Below are 14331 nucleotides of genomic sequence, written 5' to 3'. Positions count from 1 at the left end.
TGCAATCCCATCACCAAACCCAACTCATCCTGTTGCTGGTGGATGTGAAGAAGCATCCTTTCATTTGAAAGATGATAATAACCTGTTAAACCTGTACAGTTTACTAAGCCCTTCACATGCATCAGATCAATCTTTCATGACCCTGGAGAAGTAGATGTTGTTATCCCCACATGTTCAGTAAACTACAATATAAACTTATCACCTCTGAGTCCAATAGTCTTTCAGTTATAGACCAGCCTGCTAACTTGTTATTGGTCAAAATTGTTCTGAAGCCCATTTAAGCCCTATTCTGGCTGCCGGAAATTAATGAGACCTCAAGAGTCCCATTGCTCTAAGAAGCAGAATTGTGTAGTAAGTGGAAAGAATGTATGTTTAGTGCTGTTGCTTTTTTTCCTAGCTAATGACCTTGTGCAGAGTACTGCATCTGAGCCTCAGTTTCTAATCTGTAAGATGGGCATAAGGGCCACCTTGGAGAGTGGTTGGTAGGAGGTAAACCTATGCAAATGTGCTGGCACATTTGAGCTGTGTTAGCACTCTTTCATCCTTCACCTCACCAGATCTTTCTGAGCACGAAGAGCTCAGAATTAAGTCTTTACAGTTCAGTTCTTGATCTCTGATGAGGGGCCAGAGGGATGAGCCATGGCAGGGCTTGGCTATCTTCCATGAAATTAAGCATAAAGCCAAGGGACATGCTCCAAAATCCCATAGGGTTCCCTTTCCCTTGGTGGCCTGTTTCAGGTAATATTTACCCCCATGAAGTGAACTAAAACTTCTTTATATGTTATCCTAGAATTACACCCTTGAGATTCCAAGATCAAGAAAGGTTCTCAGTCTTGAATTTTGGAAGCAACTGAAAAGGTCTTTCTACTCTCTATCCAAAGCCATATCCACATCCAGAGGGATATTATAGGCTTGACGATGAGAGTACATACTATAGACGTCACACTAACCCCTCCCAGCCTTTCATCTTTCCAGACTCCATACTTTAACACCCTCCCCCTCCACCATAAGGATAAATAGGCCAGCTCAGCCACCAGGATCCCTCCCCTCTCCTGGAGTTTAATTGGTTTGCAGGGACCTTTTTCATCCAAAGAGGGTATCTCCCAGGCCAGATGAGGATCTATCCTGCAGGTCTTACACAGACCGAAATCTCAAACGCCTACAAAACCAGTCAGGTAAAGTAAATGAATTAAGAAGGTGGGCTAATTAATTAGCCGAGCCTGGTGAGACCGCGATAAATCGGGGAGCGCACTTTCTAATACAAACGGCAAGGGCAATTCAGCTTTGCCCTTGTGGCCATCCCAGCTCTTCTCTTTTTAGGTGAACCATCCTGGTTTAAAAATGTTCACTTTGAAATGTTTTAAAAACAAAATATTTTTAAAACAAAAGTATGCAGTCCCCCGCCACCAGCTTGTGTAGTCCTAGTCCGCGCCTTGCTTTCGAGCCTTAGCGAAGAGTCCCAGTAATTCCCAGCGCCTTCTTTCCCAGTCCTGGCCCCTTTTCCTTTCCACTCTCCTCTCCCCACCCCCCTCTCTCTCTAGGGCGTCGCGAACTTTCCATACATCTTTTCGCCCTGGACGCTCCCGGGGGGCTGCAGAAGAGCTGTTGGAGAAATGCTCTCTGACGTGGACCCTCTTTCCCCCCTGGGAACCCCAAACCGGCTGAGGGCGGGGACAAAGCCTCGTTCTGGAAGCCACCAGACTGACTGGAGAAAAAGGGCCTCACCCTCAGTAAATCCAGGGTGGGGATAGGAGTGTAGGACACTTCCCAGAAAACCCTAACCTCCCGGTGGATTAAGGGGGCAAGGGAGGACAGGGTCAAGGGACGCTACAGAGCTGTGTGGTTTCGGGATGGGAAACTCCCGTCGTTTAGGCACCCCCTCCGCTCAAGTGGCTTCCAAAGCAGTCGATTCTTGGGGAGAGGCTTTGCGGACACGGGGCGGCTCCTCCGCAGATGGCCCTGTTCCAGAAACCCAGGTCCGTCGCGCGCGCAGCTGCGGTAGTCGCTGCGGTTCCCCGCCCCCGCGTCTGGATGCTTCCCCCCTTCTCTCTCTCAGCCAGACCCGGAGCAGGAGCTCCGCCCCCAACGCGCCGCCCCAGCCCCGCGCTTTAAAACCCCGCGCACGCCGCCCCGCCGCGCCCTGCCTGGCGCACCTCTCTGCTCTTCTGTATCTCTAGCCACAGCCGCGCGCCCGGCCCTGGTCCCCGCACCATGAGCTTCGGCTCGGAACACTACCTGTGCGCCGCCTCCTCCTACCGCAAGGTGTTCGGGGACAGCCCTCGCATGTCCGCGCGCCTCTCCGCGGCCGGTGGTGCGGGCAGCTTGCGCTCGCAATCGCTGTCCCGCTGCAATGTGGCCTCGTCGGCGGCCTGCTCCTCGGCCTCGTCGCTCGGCCTGGGCCTGGCCTACCGCCGGCCGCCGGCGTCCGACGGGCTGGACCTGAGTCAGGCGGCGGCGCGCACCAACGAATACAAGATCATCCGCACCAACGAGAAGGAGCAGCTGCAGGGCCTCAATGACCGCTTCGCCGTGTTCATTGAGAAGGTGCACCAGTTGGAGACGCAGAACCGCGCGCTCGAGGCCGAGCTGGCAGCGCTGCGGCAGCGCCACGCCGAGCCCTCGCGCGTCGGAGAGCTCTTCCAGCGCGAGCTGCGCGACCTGCGCGCGCAGCTGGAGGAGGCGAGCTCGGCGCGCGCGCAGGCCCTGCTGGAGCGCGACGGGCTGGCCGAGGAGGTGCAGCGGCTGCGGGCGCGCTGCGAGGAGGAGAGCCGCGGGCGTGAAGGTGCCGAGCGCGCCCTGAAGGCGCAGCAACGCGACGTGGACGGCGCCACGCTGGCCCGCCTGGACCTGGAGAAGAAGGTGGAGTCGCTGCTGGACGAACTGGCCTTCGTGCGCCAGGTACACGACGAGGAGGTGGCCGAGCTGCTGGCCACTCTGCAGGCATCGTCGCAGGCCGCCGCTGAGGTGGACGTGGCTGTGGCTAAGCCAGACCTGAGTTCGGCACTGAGAGAGATCCGCGCCCAGTATGAGTCCCTGGCCGCCAAGAACCTGCAATCAGCCGAGGAATGGTACAAGTCCAAGTTCGCCAACCTGAATGAGCAGGCGGCGCGCAGCACTGAGGCCATCCGGGCCAGCCGCGAGGAGATCCACGAGTACCGGCGTCAGCTGCAGGCACGCACCATTGAGATCGAGGGGCTGCGTGGAGCCAACGAGTCCTTGGAGAGGCAGATCCTGGAGCTGGAGGAGCGGCACAGCGCTGAGGTGGCCGGCTACCAGGTAAGGGCTGGAAAGCTGCCTAAGGAGAAGCCCCTATCCTCTCCCGCGCGCACCGGCGCTCCCCGGCACAATTCGGGCCCTGGGTACCGAGGAGAGGGTAGAGAAAGGGAAAAGAAAAGCCCCGACTGAAGGCGTCAGCAAACATAAAGCCCTTGAGTCTCCTGTTAATTTGGGGGTACTGGAAGCCCGTGCCTCATTTGCGTCCCTGCCCCTCATTTGCGTCCCTGTAGAAGCTCTTCTAACAAAAACCTTGTTCTTCGGAGTCCGAAAATCTAACTCCTGTCATCAAACGGATGTACACAAAGTAGGAGTCAGCACAGTCGAGGCGGGTTACAGTCTCCCCATGGTCTGCGGTGGTGTCTGGGCTGTATTTTGTTTGGTTGATTCTTCCCCCAGGGTTGGGGGAAGAATGATGCAACGAACTGGGAAGGATTCTACCCCTATTTTCTTGACTTTTGACCTCAAAGGAATAGAGATTGGAAGCAACGAGACGGGTAGTTGGGCTAGTAACATCCGCCCTGCTCAACCTCCCTTCCCCCAACACACCCTCAAGGTTCTCTTGTCGATTGACTAATGACATTTCTTTGTAAATGTCGCTTACATTGATGGGCAAAACGAGACCAGTCGGGGCGCTGTCTACGGTGCTGATTTCGAGTTGCACCACCTGCAGTTCGTCTCATCTCAGAAATGTCTCTCTATTCCATCACATGTCCCAGTTATAACTCTCTAGACAATTAACTGCTTTGATTTTTTTTTTTCCCTTCTGCTATCCCAACACATCCGTCTTGGCTACCTGCAATCAAGGGTCACCTCTGGACAGTATCAATTTTCACTTTCATGGATGGCTTAGCACTTAACAAAAACCATTTAATCTGCTCAGCAGCTGTGAGGTCACAATTGAAAATGCCCATTGCTTTAACATTTTTCCATCCTAAGTGCATGTAATGAATCACAGCCATGGGATCTATCTTTGTTTTAGGCCACTTGTTTTTTCTATCTTTGCCTGTCTTCTAAGCTCCTGTTAAGACACCGATTGGCTCTTTCCTCCATTTCTCTTCCAACCAAGATGACTGCATCTTCAGTTTTATTGTAGGACATTCAGGTTTTGAGCACAAAGGGCACAGAGCCAGGAGATGGGGTGAATGAAAATTGTAGAAGGAATTTAAATAGTATGGTTCAGGAACACAATAAATGTTCCATTGGATGCAATGCCAGTAATTCAGAAACCTGCAATAATTCAATCTATCCAGGATTGAAATTTACATTTGATGAAATTAATCGGGTTTGGATATATTAATAAAATAGAACAAAGAAAGGACTAGAATAATCAGGAGTACTATTTTAGTAAAGAGTTAAAGAATTATTAATGCTGTGCAGATATTTGCTGTTCACTACAAATGTCTCCCTTTGATAAAAGAAGAAAGTCTGCTTGTACCCATTATTTTGGTTTGTTTGGAATTACAGTATTGCTTCAAGTATTACTAGTCAAGTATTACTAGTTTCAAAGCCTGTAACTCAACTTTTCACTCTGTGGCCTAGCCCCTGGATGGTCTGAATTAATCACATTTTGTTACTTGAAGCTTCACGTTTTCTTCCGGAAGCCTCCAAGGATGAGATAGGTGGTCTTCTGGAGAGCTAAACCAGTATTTCTACAAAAAGGGTATCTTACCCATATCTGCCATCTGAATTGGGCTTTGCCTTGCCCTCTGTTTGCTTGTTAATAGCTCCTGCATTCTTAGAGGCAGTGACTGTATTGTCTGGCTTTTTTTTTGCTTCGCTTTAAAAGGCTTTTGGTGATAGACAATAGTAGGGTCATCCAGACATGGCCTGCTGGAAACAAAAAAACAACAGAAACTGCGGCATCTGCAGCTCTGCAGTGCTGCCCCCATCAGCTCTTGTCTACAGAGCCTCAGTGGACCTGCTGGTGGGAGTGGAAGAGGGGACAGACAATAGAAAGAGCTAGTTCCTATCCTTTGAGACCCAAAGCTTAGGTGGGACTCACCCCTCACCTGCAGACCCTGAAGGCATGAAGCCACTGGGCTGTCCTCTAGTTGTTCCAACAATTTTAGCCTGGCTGGCCAACGTGAAAAACCTCCCTCTCCACAGTGAGATTCAGCCATTGTTCTCTTGCCCTCTCACCCCGCCCCACCCCTTTCACTGCAGTAATGGAGGCTGTTTTCTTTCTTGTGCCTCAGAGATGAGTGGTAGGCCCATTTTCCTTGGCAAGCTGGGCACCAAGAGGCTGAGGAAGTCCCCATTAAAGTCACATTTTCCCTGCCCCAGAGAACTGGCAGTCTATTGAGGAGAGAAAGCTTCCTATACTTTTGATTCAAGGTGACATAGTAAGGACACAAATGGTGTACAAGAGAGTCCAAGTCAGGCAAGACAGGAGCTAGAGTTGTCTTCAAAATCTGAATGCAGCCACCCTCTTTGTCTGAAGGCTTTTCTATTTCTGATGTAGTGTGATTCTGGTTCCTGCACTGTCATTAGAGTCCCAGCTCTGCCAAAGATGTCTAAGGACATTCTTAGAGGGTACTTGGGGCCCAGTGAAGCTTTCCTTGAAAGACCTTGCTGAACAATCAAGATCACCGTTGGTTAATTCTCTCTAGGGAGATGAGCCAAGTCTGCCCTCTTCTCTCCAATATGAGATTGGAGTGCAGCCTAATTAAATGGCAGGAGGGACCTGGCCTCTTGGAAAATAGGGGTGGCAGTGGCTGCATATAAATCTATAGCTCAATAGATCCATTTCTGAAATTAGAATTCAAGAAAACAGCCACATTTGTTCTGTTTCTGCTTTTTTTTTTCCTTTTAGCTCTTACATCTGTTTTGTTTTGTTTTGTTTTGTTTTTTTTCCTGCCGCTTTCTACTGTCACTGGATTACTGTCACCTGGGCCACCTTGATAGCTCCTTTACAGAAATAAATTTAAAATAGTGGTACATCAAGATCACTTGGGGGCTTTAAAAAAAGATTCTCAAGCCACTACTGATTAGGATTCAATTGTTCACAGGTGGGGCCTAGGAATATGCATTTTCAATAAAAGTGCTGCATCCTGTTGGTCCTCAGTCCTATTTGGGTGGGTGCGCTGACCTAAACCATATTTTTGGTGTAAAGCAGCTAGCTAACAGGGATACATATAATGCCACATTTTAAAGTGTGTAGAGGGGGACAAAACGAAAACAAAGATAGGGGCAAAGTGAAGACAGGCATGAGAATAAGGCATGCCCAGTGACCTACAGGGGACCACATATAAAAATTGTCTCTCCCCACCTAAGTGAGAGCAGTAATTCTGGATGGCCTCGTTCCATCAGACTCCACTACACTACCACCTGTGTGGCCGAGGGCCCCCTACAAGTGATGAGATCCACTCAATTCCAATTTAATCCACATCATGTTATACGATGAGTCCATTTTCTATTAAATTTGTTGTTTTGTTTTGTTTTGTTTTTCCTGCCCCTTTCTACTGTCACTGGATTACTGTCACTTGGGCCACCTTGATAGCTCCTTTACAGAAATAAATTTAAAATAGTGGTACATCAAGATCACTTGGGGGCTTTAAAAAAAGATTCTCAAGCCACTACTGATTAGGATTCAATTGTTCACAGGTGGGGCCTAGGAATATGCATTTTCAATAAAAGTGCTGCATCCTGTTGGTCCTCAGTCCTATTTGGGTGGGTGCGCTGTTTGTTGTTCCCCTTCTCCAATATAGACACAAAGGTAGCCAGCTCTTTCTCTTCCTTCCAAACCAAGGGAAGATGCTCAGCATTTGTCTTAGCCCTTCCAGAAGAGACCCCAGCTGGAGCTGGGAGTGCCTCTCTCCCATCCCCTCAGGCTAAGCCAGCAGCAGCTGCGTGGTTGGGGGAGGAGGGCAAACTGCAGTGGTCTGCTCAGGTTTCCAGCTGGAGGCCATCTTTGGCAGGGCTTTTGAAGGGCAATGCAAGACACAGCCTGGTGTAGGGAGGAGAGAACAAAGAGACCAGGCGTTGAAGAGCAGTGGTCAGCCATCAGCATAATTCCTTCTGGCTGCTCCGATCCATAAAATAGACATATGAAATGTGTCACATAAAAGTTCAAGGAAATCTCATCTATCTAGAACTCAGCTACCCAACAACCTCTTATTCAGAAAACACAGTTGTGAAGCAAAAATAATTTTTGAAAAAGAACCTAATTAACCTGCCGATGAGATTCATCATCTATTGCTAAATTACATATTCAGAATTGGCTCCTCTGATGCCCCCAGCCTATTGTTCTTACCTTACATGGTTCCAAAATGCTTTGTTATTTGGTTTTCAAATAGAGGGGAAGGGGAACCACTGCAATCAGGCATTGTCAAAAATGAGGAGCATCAGATCAGTTCAACTTTCGGGACAAAGAAAACCAATAAGCTGCAAACACTAATGCAAACACTGCTCTTTGGGGCCATTTAGGGTAGAAATAAATAGCCCAATACACTTCAGTTAACCTAAAAGATAAAAGACATCACTGAATTATAAGAAGTCATTGATCATTGTCATAACCTTTAATTGCTGAGAAAAATTGCATTATGTTTAAAGTCCTCATTGAGAGTGGTACAAACCATTCAGAAAGGTTTTTGTTCAAAAAATTTTTTTTTAAATCTGGTGCTTTAAGGGATTTGTTTCCAGCTATCCAATATTAAAGTTTTATTATACATTGGTTTTCTTAGTTATCTAGTATAGGAAGGGCTCCTTACTGTATCACTAAAAGGGTAAGTCACATGATATGATACTAGCAATAATAAAAACTGCTAACATTTATTGAGCACTTCCTATGTGCCGAGTGCTGTTCTAATGCTTATTATCTAGTTTAATAGAAAATGGACTCATCATATAACATGATGTGCATTAAATTGGAATCCTAAATTGAGGATCAGAACATCTTAAAAAAGAATAAGCACTATCATTTTCCATATGCAGATATAAAAGTTTGAAGGAACAAAAATATAGGAAACGGAAGTATTTCAGATGCTTATGGCACTGCAAGAAATACAACCCAAATATCCTGATGAAATCCTCCTCTTTTTCTCGTATAATGATTTTCCTGCTGCTTTGCATAACGATAATCTTTTCCCCTCTTTCTCCTTTCCCCCGGCACCCTAGACTCCTTTCCCAGTTACCGCAGTAGTATTGATTCCCTTAACCTTAATCCATTACTAGCAGACTTGTTTGTAGGTTATTGTAACCTTGAATAGAAACTACCAAGTAAAATTTCTTGGTAAAAATCCTTTTAAGCCATCATGATCTCTTAACACACTTTGGAATATTTCTGTCACTGTTCAGTGTAATATGTATTTTCCCCATTGCTTATCATTCCATGCTCTGTACCCATCAGTCAGTTGAGTCTTTCCTTTGCTGTATTCTTGTCAATATTTATAGAACAGGTAGGTGGCATGAATTTTAATTTTTTCTGCAGATCCTCTTGATTTGGAAGTTTTCACCCCCTGATGTATCAGCCCTGCCTTTCAACATCGCTGAATCTAGGCTCACACAAAGGGAGTTACAAGGGCCCCTCAGCACTTATTTTCTTGAAGATTCTTATATGTTTATCTGCATCACTATTTCATGGAAATAATTCTCAGTCACTGTTGCTCTTTATGTTCTATAAAGTTGCAGTTGAATTACGTGGGTTATTTGCTCACACCTTTGCAGGTCATAAGAAGAAATGTTTATGTAGTATCATTCATTCTTCAACAATTATTCATTGAGCATTGAGCATCTACTGTCGTGCTGGGGCTTCCAGTGGTGAACTAGACAGAAAGGGTCTCTGCTTCCATGTTAATTACATTTCTAGGCCAGTAGTTCTCAATCTGGAGCAATTTTTCCCCTAGGGGCTATTTGGCAATGTCTGGAGACATTTTTGGTTATCACAACAATGCACAGGACAGCCCCCAAGCATAAAGAATTATCTACTCCAGAAATCAAAAGTACTGAGGTTGAGAAACCCCATTATAGAGGAAGGCAACAGAAAATAAACTAGTAAACTAATAAATGAACAAGATAATTTCAGATAATGAGAGCTAAGAGCAGGGTGGCCATTTTCAATCCAGTGTTGTTGTATTTTGTGTGTGTGTGTGTGTATGATTTGCTGTCCCAGGGGATAGGGGTAGGGCCTTTTTCTAATTGGCGTAAAGTCCCTACATGGGCTAGCAGTTGCTCTGGCTTGAGATAAAATAATGTGCTGTTAGGTGGGGAGAGGTATCTTAAATTGAGCCAAGGAAGACCTGTCTGAGGAGATGACATTTGAGCTGAGTTTTATATGACAAGGAGTTGACCAAGTAAAGATCCACTACTGAACATTCCAAAAGACCTGGGATAGCAATGAACTCAGTATGATTATGGAGGAAAAGAGAAAGCCAGGGTGGCTGAACATATTGAGCAAGAGAACAGTATAGGCTATCAAGTTTGGATTTTATTCCAAAGCCATTGGAAAGTTTTAAGCATGTGAGCAACTGGATCTGGTTTGTTTTTAAAAGATCCTTCTGGCTGCTCAAAAATCGCAAATTTAAAGCTGTTTTTCTTCTAAGCCTGGGTTTGCATGTGGAAGAATTTTGAGAGAAACTCTTATGTGAATCTGGTTTCTGTTTTTGGGATTCAGTCTGCTATTTGGATAAAAAATATTCTTTGACTTCTGCTGCTTCTCTATCCATCTGCTATCCATCATATAAAATGCTTTCAGTATAGCGATTGAGTAGCAGACTTTCAGAAACCATCAAAATGAATGAAGGCATGGAATAGAGGCAGAGAAGACATGCTATACTCTTTGTGCTTTCCACAGTTGGAATTTCCTCTAAAATGAGGCTCTGGGTTTTGGAAGGACATGCAACAAATGGGTTATTCAACAGTAATATAATAAGCAAGGGAGGGATGGCAAGTAAGTGTTAAAAAAAAAAAAACTCCCCAGTGTTCAGTTGAAAACCATGTGCCCTGTGGTAGAAGTAAATTCCCAACCCTTGCCATGCATCAGAATCTCCTGGAAACCTCTGTGAAAAAAATGCAGATGTTGGCACCCCACTGTAAAAGAAATGAATCAAAATCCAGGATGGGGGCAGGCCTGGACATAAGTATTTTATAAGTTCCTTAGATGGTTTTAATGTGTAGTCAGGGCTGAGAACTCTTGCCTTGTGGAAATCTCAATGAATTTCAGCTGGTTTGGCTTAAGTATGGATATGTCACTTTTCAGGACAGCATTGGGCAGCTGGAGAATGATTTGAGGAACACCAAGAGTGAGATGGCACGCCACCTTCGGGAATACCAGGATTTGCTCAATGTCAAAATGGCTCTTGACATTGAGATAGCAGCTTACAGGTAATTCAAAGGGCATGCTCACCAAAGCAGATCCAGTCTCCTGGGGCAATGCTACCCAAATAAGTGGTTATATTTTCTCCAATTTGAAATGGGTAGAGGAAGGACATCACTGGCACCTTCCATGTGAGCTAATCTCTCTGTGCCTCTACTTGGATATATCCCAACTTCACCTTACTAATCCTGCAGTACTCTATGTACCCTCTGCCAAGGATTTAAGGTGAGAATGTGAATTGAAAGTGGTTGCAATAAAACACATCAGACTCTAACTTTAAAAATAGCATTTATACAACATAGAAAGTCCTAATGGGTTAAGTTATCATCCCAGATTCCTACTTAAGGCAATGTTGAGTTGAATATTTACCTAAAAAAGAAAAAGTAATAGCAGCAGCTATTATTTTTTGAATGACTTCTATGTGCCAGGTACTATATTAGACACTTCTTACAAATTTTCTAAGTATCAGATCATATTGTTCTCATTTTGCAGCTGAGGAAACCAAAGGAAGAATGTGTAACTTGCCCAGTCACAGTGCTGGTAAATGGCAGAGCTCAGATTCAATCCCAGATCTGTCTGAGCCTTTTTTTTTCTTTTTTTTTTTCTTTACACTACGTATACTACTTCAAAAGAAAGTTCCAAGAGGATAATGAAAACTATTACAGTTATGAGAAACTCTATTGTATTAGGGTATTGGGATAGCTCTTTTTGATGCTGTTTAGGCCAGATTGAGGAAAAGTCTGAATTGTGTCTGAAACAATTTCATTCATTGGTTACTTGTTATTGCTGGTTCCATCCCCTTTGTTCCCCTGTTTTGAAATAGCACAGATCTCAAGTTCAGGCTGAATGATGCAGTTTCTCCCCACTTTGTGAATGTCTCGCCTCCTTACTCCTGTTGCAGTTAAGGTGTTAATTAGCAAAATTACTTCTCCCTAGAGTTTCATAGACTCCAAGTGCCAAAAGTGGGTGTGATGTGGCCAAGGGAAGTTGTAAGTTTTCTTTCTTGAATATATGTGTGAATAGGATAGGTTTCCCTTTACAATGCTTTAAATACTGCTGATGCTGAAGACGTGTGTGTGTGTGTGTGTGTGTGTGTGTGTGTGTGTGTGTGTGTGTGTGTGCAAGTGTGTATACAAGATATACTCCAACTCTTTGAGCCTCAGAGTTCAATATTTATTGGTCGCAAGTGTGTGAAGAAACTGCAAAGTCCTATGGACTCTCTCTAAAATGAATAGGGGTGGAAGGTTAAGTTCTAAAATAAATAAATAAAGTTGCAGATTGACTTCCTGAAGTTTTTCTCTGTTGGATTTACAGGAAGCTGCTGGAAGGTGAAGAGACACGTTTCAGCACCAGTGGCTTAAGCATTTCAGGCCTGAATCCACTTCCAAATCCAGGCTATCTGCTCCCACCCAGAATCCTCAGTTCTACAACCTCCAAAGTCTCATCCACTGGGCTGTTGCTTAAGAAAGAGGAGGAGGAGGAGGAGGAGGAAGCTTCTAAAGTAGTCTCTAAGAAAACCTCCCAGATAGGGGAAAGTTTTGAAGAAATATCAGAGGAGACAGTAATATCTACTAAGAAAACCGAGAAATCAAATATAGAAGAAAGTACCATTTCAAGCCAAAAAATATAATTCTCATGCTTAAAAAAAGTTAATGCTTAAGGGGGAATAATATGCTTTTGACTTATTAAACAGCCTATCCTGAACCAAAACACCTGTCACCACTATAAAATGTCTTCAAGGCTTCAGTCTCATAGTTAGTGTTGAATATTTTCTCTAATAAGAGAAACACCCCTTAGATTGGAGCAAACTGCTGTTTTGGAGAGATCACAGAGGAGTTATCTAAGAATACAGCTTTCTCACCTAAAGCTCAGGCTTCACAGCAATAGATGATTCAGGTGCAGAGGAAGTACAAACTAAGGTGCTAAATCTGTGATCGTCGTCATTTGCTGTGAACAGAAATTAAAACCTATATTCACTCACTATACCCAGCCATTACTCAGCTATATAGTCTCACACTAGATACTTAAACATAAGATCACTGCCAAAGACAAACCAATGGACCACATCCTTCCCTACTCTGATAGAACTGTTTCACAAATGATACGTGTCTGCTTAATGGACACTTTCCTTTCCATTCCCCCTCAATTCCATATATCTTTTTCTTCTATCCAGGAAAATAAAAAGGTTAGTATAATATTCTTCCCTTTTAAATATATTTAGGTTCTTTTCAAAAGAGCTTACTCCCTTGAGCTCTTCGTGCTCAATGGGAAAAATTAGATGCATGTCAGCTATTTCTATGATTAGTGTAATGACTTATCCCTGCCCATTTCATACCCTTCTGATTTTGTAGTTTAAAAAAATGGCAGTGATGAGTTTTAAGGGTTGCCCTCAACAAATAAAATACTGAAGAGTCCCTAGATTTTAGGCTTTCAGCTTATTCAAGTCCATTTAATTAGGAAAAAAAAAATTGACCTAATTAGAAATATAGCTTTTCACCTTAACTTGAGAAACACAATAATAGTAATCCCAAGCTATGATTAAGCTGCCCTTAGATTTAGTAATATAAGTTAGAAGAGGTGAGTATTTCTATGAATGGAAAAAGCCAAGGTCTCATCTGTGTCAGTTCATTTGTGGTGATTTAGAATTAGCTTTTTCATGCCCTCACCCTTAGACAGAATCCACATTTTCCCCTTCCCACAAGTCTAGGTCCAAAAGAGGCCTTGTTTTCACTCTCCAATGCCTTTTAAGAGTGCTGAGTGTAGGATATTTTATCACCAGGACATGATGTTATTGTCCAAAAGTAAAAGAAATAACTTCTGGTCAACCAATACCACCAGTAGTATAAAAAATAAATCTTTTTGCTAAAGGAGTTTTCCCCAACAGTTCCCATATTGCTGCACAGTTAGTGTGGTCTCCTTTCCCTGCTGGAGAGAAAAAGACACTCAGAACAGAGAAAGGTATTCATGCCCCTACTTACTTGCTAAGAAGTAGATTCTGGAGAATCAACTTTTCATCCACCCAACTGTGCAGCATCCGTATTGCCCAGTTCTTTGTATGTGCCAGGTTTTGTGCAGGATTTATTCTCTGTCAGCTGTCACTTCCACCAAAGCTTAAGAGTTTCCCACATCTCTTTTATACATCTCCATTGAGAGCTCTGGGGTGATAAAGACACGTTGCTTTTACTGAACTTTCTTACTGTGGCACATGCCTCGTTAGTTCAAGAAACTTAAAAGATACTTTTCTCTTCCTCTTCTCCCTTTCCACACCCGTCTTTACTCCTCACACTTATTGTAAGGCATTAGTAAAATAAGAATTAAAAGTCGCATAAATCCCACCAATATAATTTGTGTTCTGTGGTTTCTACTGTTTCACTGAGAGATGTGCTATTTTGGTTCAGTGAGACAACTGTACCCCAATAACTCAGAAATTTTATGTTCTCTGTTTCGTGCATTCACTTAACTTTTCTTTTGCCAAAGCCTTGGGAATATAGCCTGCCTTTGTTTCAGACTGGCTGATGAGCAACACACGGTACGCAAGGTGGACAATCTCATGGCAAGAAATGGGGAAATAATCAAATGATGAAAGACCATGCATTCTGTGTCTGGGCAATGATTTGGCTCTTGTATCCATAGTAAGCATTTCTGAGAATGAATTGGCAGTACGCACATGACAAAAAAGTCCTTCTTTTTTGGGAAATGGGGATATACCTCTCCAGAACCCAGATGGGCAGCATTAGAATTTT

The 14331-nt window shown here is 44.3% G+C and overlaps 1 protein-coding gene across 1 annotated transcript; it reads left to right on the top strand.

The window, feature by feature from the left end:
* Positions 1-2131: 2131 nt before the first annotated feature.
* INA (internexin neuronal intermediate filament protein alpha) lies at positions 2132-13929 on the top strand. Its single transcript, XM_037805081.1, has 3 exons — positions 2132-3276; positions 10472-10596; positions 11903-13929. The coding sequence occupies exons 1-3, from the start codon at positions 2212-2214 to the stop codon at positions 12216-12218; spliced, it is 1506 nt and encodes a 501-aa protein (XP_037661009.1). The 5' UTR covers positions 2132-2211; the 3' UTR covers positions 12219-13929.
* The last annotated feature ends 402 nt before the right edge of the window (positions 13930-14331 follow it).

Source organism: Choloepus didactylus, chromosome 15 (genome assembly GCF_015220235.1).
Source record: "Choloepus didactylus isolate mChoDid1 chromosome 15, mChoDid1.pri, whole genome shotgun sequence".
Lineage (NCBI taxonomy): Eukaryota > Metazoa > Chordata > Mammalia > Pilosa > Megalonychidae > Choloepus > Choloepus didactylus.
Note: the sequence above shows the minus strand (reverse complement) of the source record. Positions and strands in the feature narration are given on the sequence as shown.

Excerpts from the sequence above, each read along its gene's own strand:
- INA (XM_037805081.1), top strand. The coding sequence starts at position 2,212 with ATGAGCTTCGGCTCGGAACACTACCTGTGCGCCGCCTCCTCCTACCGC. Across the intron at positions 3,277-10,471 it reads CTGAGGTGGCCGGCTACCAG|GACAGCATTGGGCAGCTGGA; the intron begins GTAAGGGCTGGA and ends GTCACTTTTCAG. Across the intron at positions 10,597-11,902 it reads ATTGAGATAGCAGCTTACAG|GAAGCTGCTGGAAGGTGAAG; the intron begins GTAATTCAAAGG and ends TTGGATTTACAG.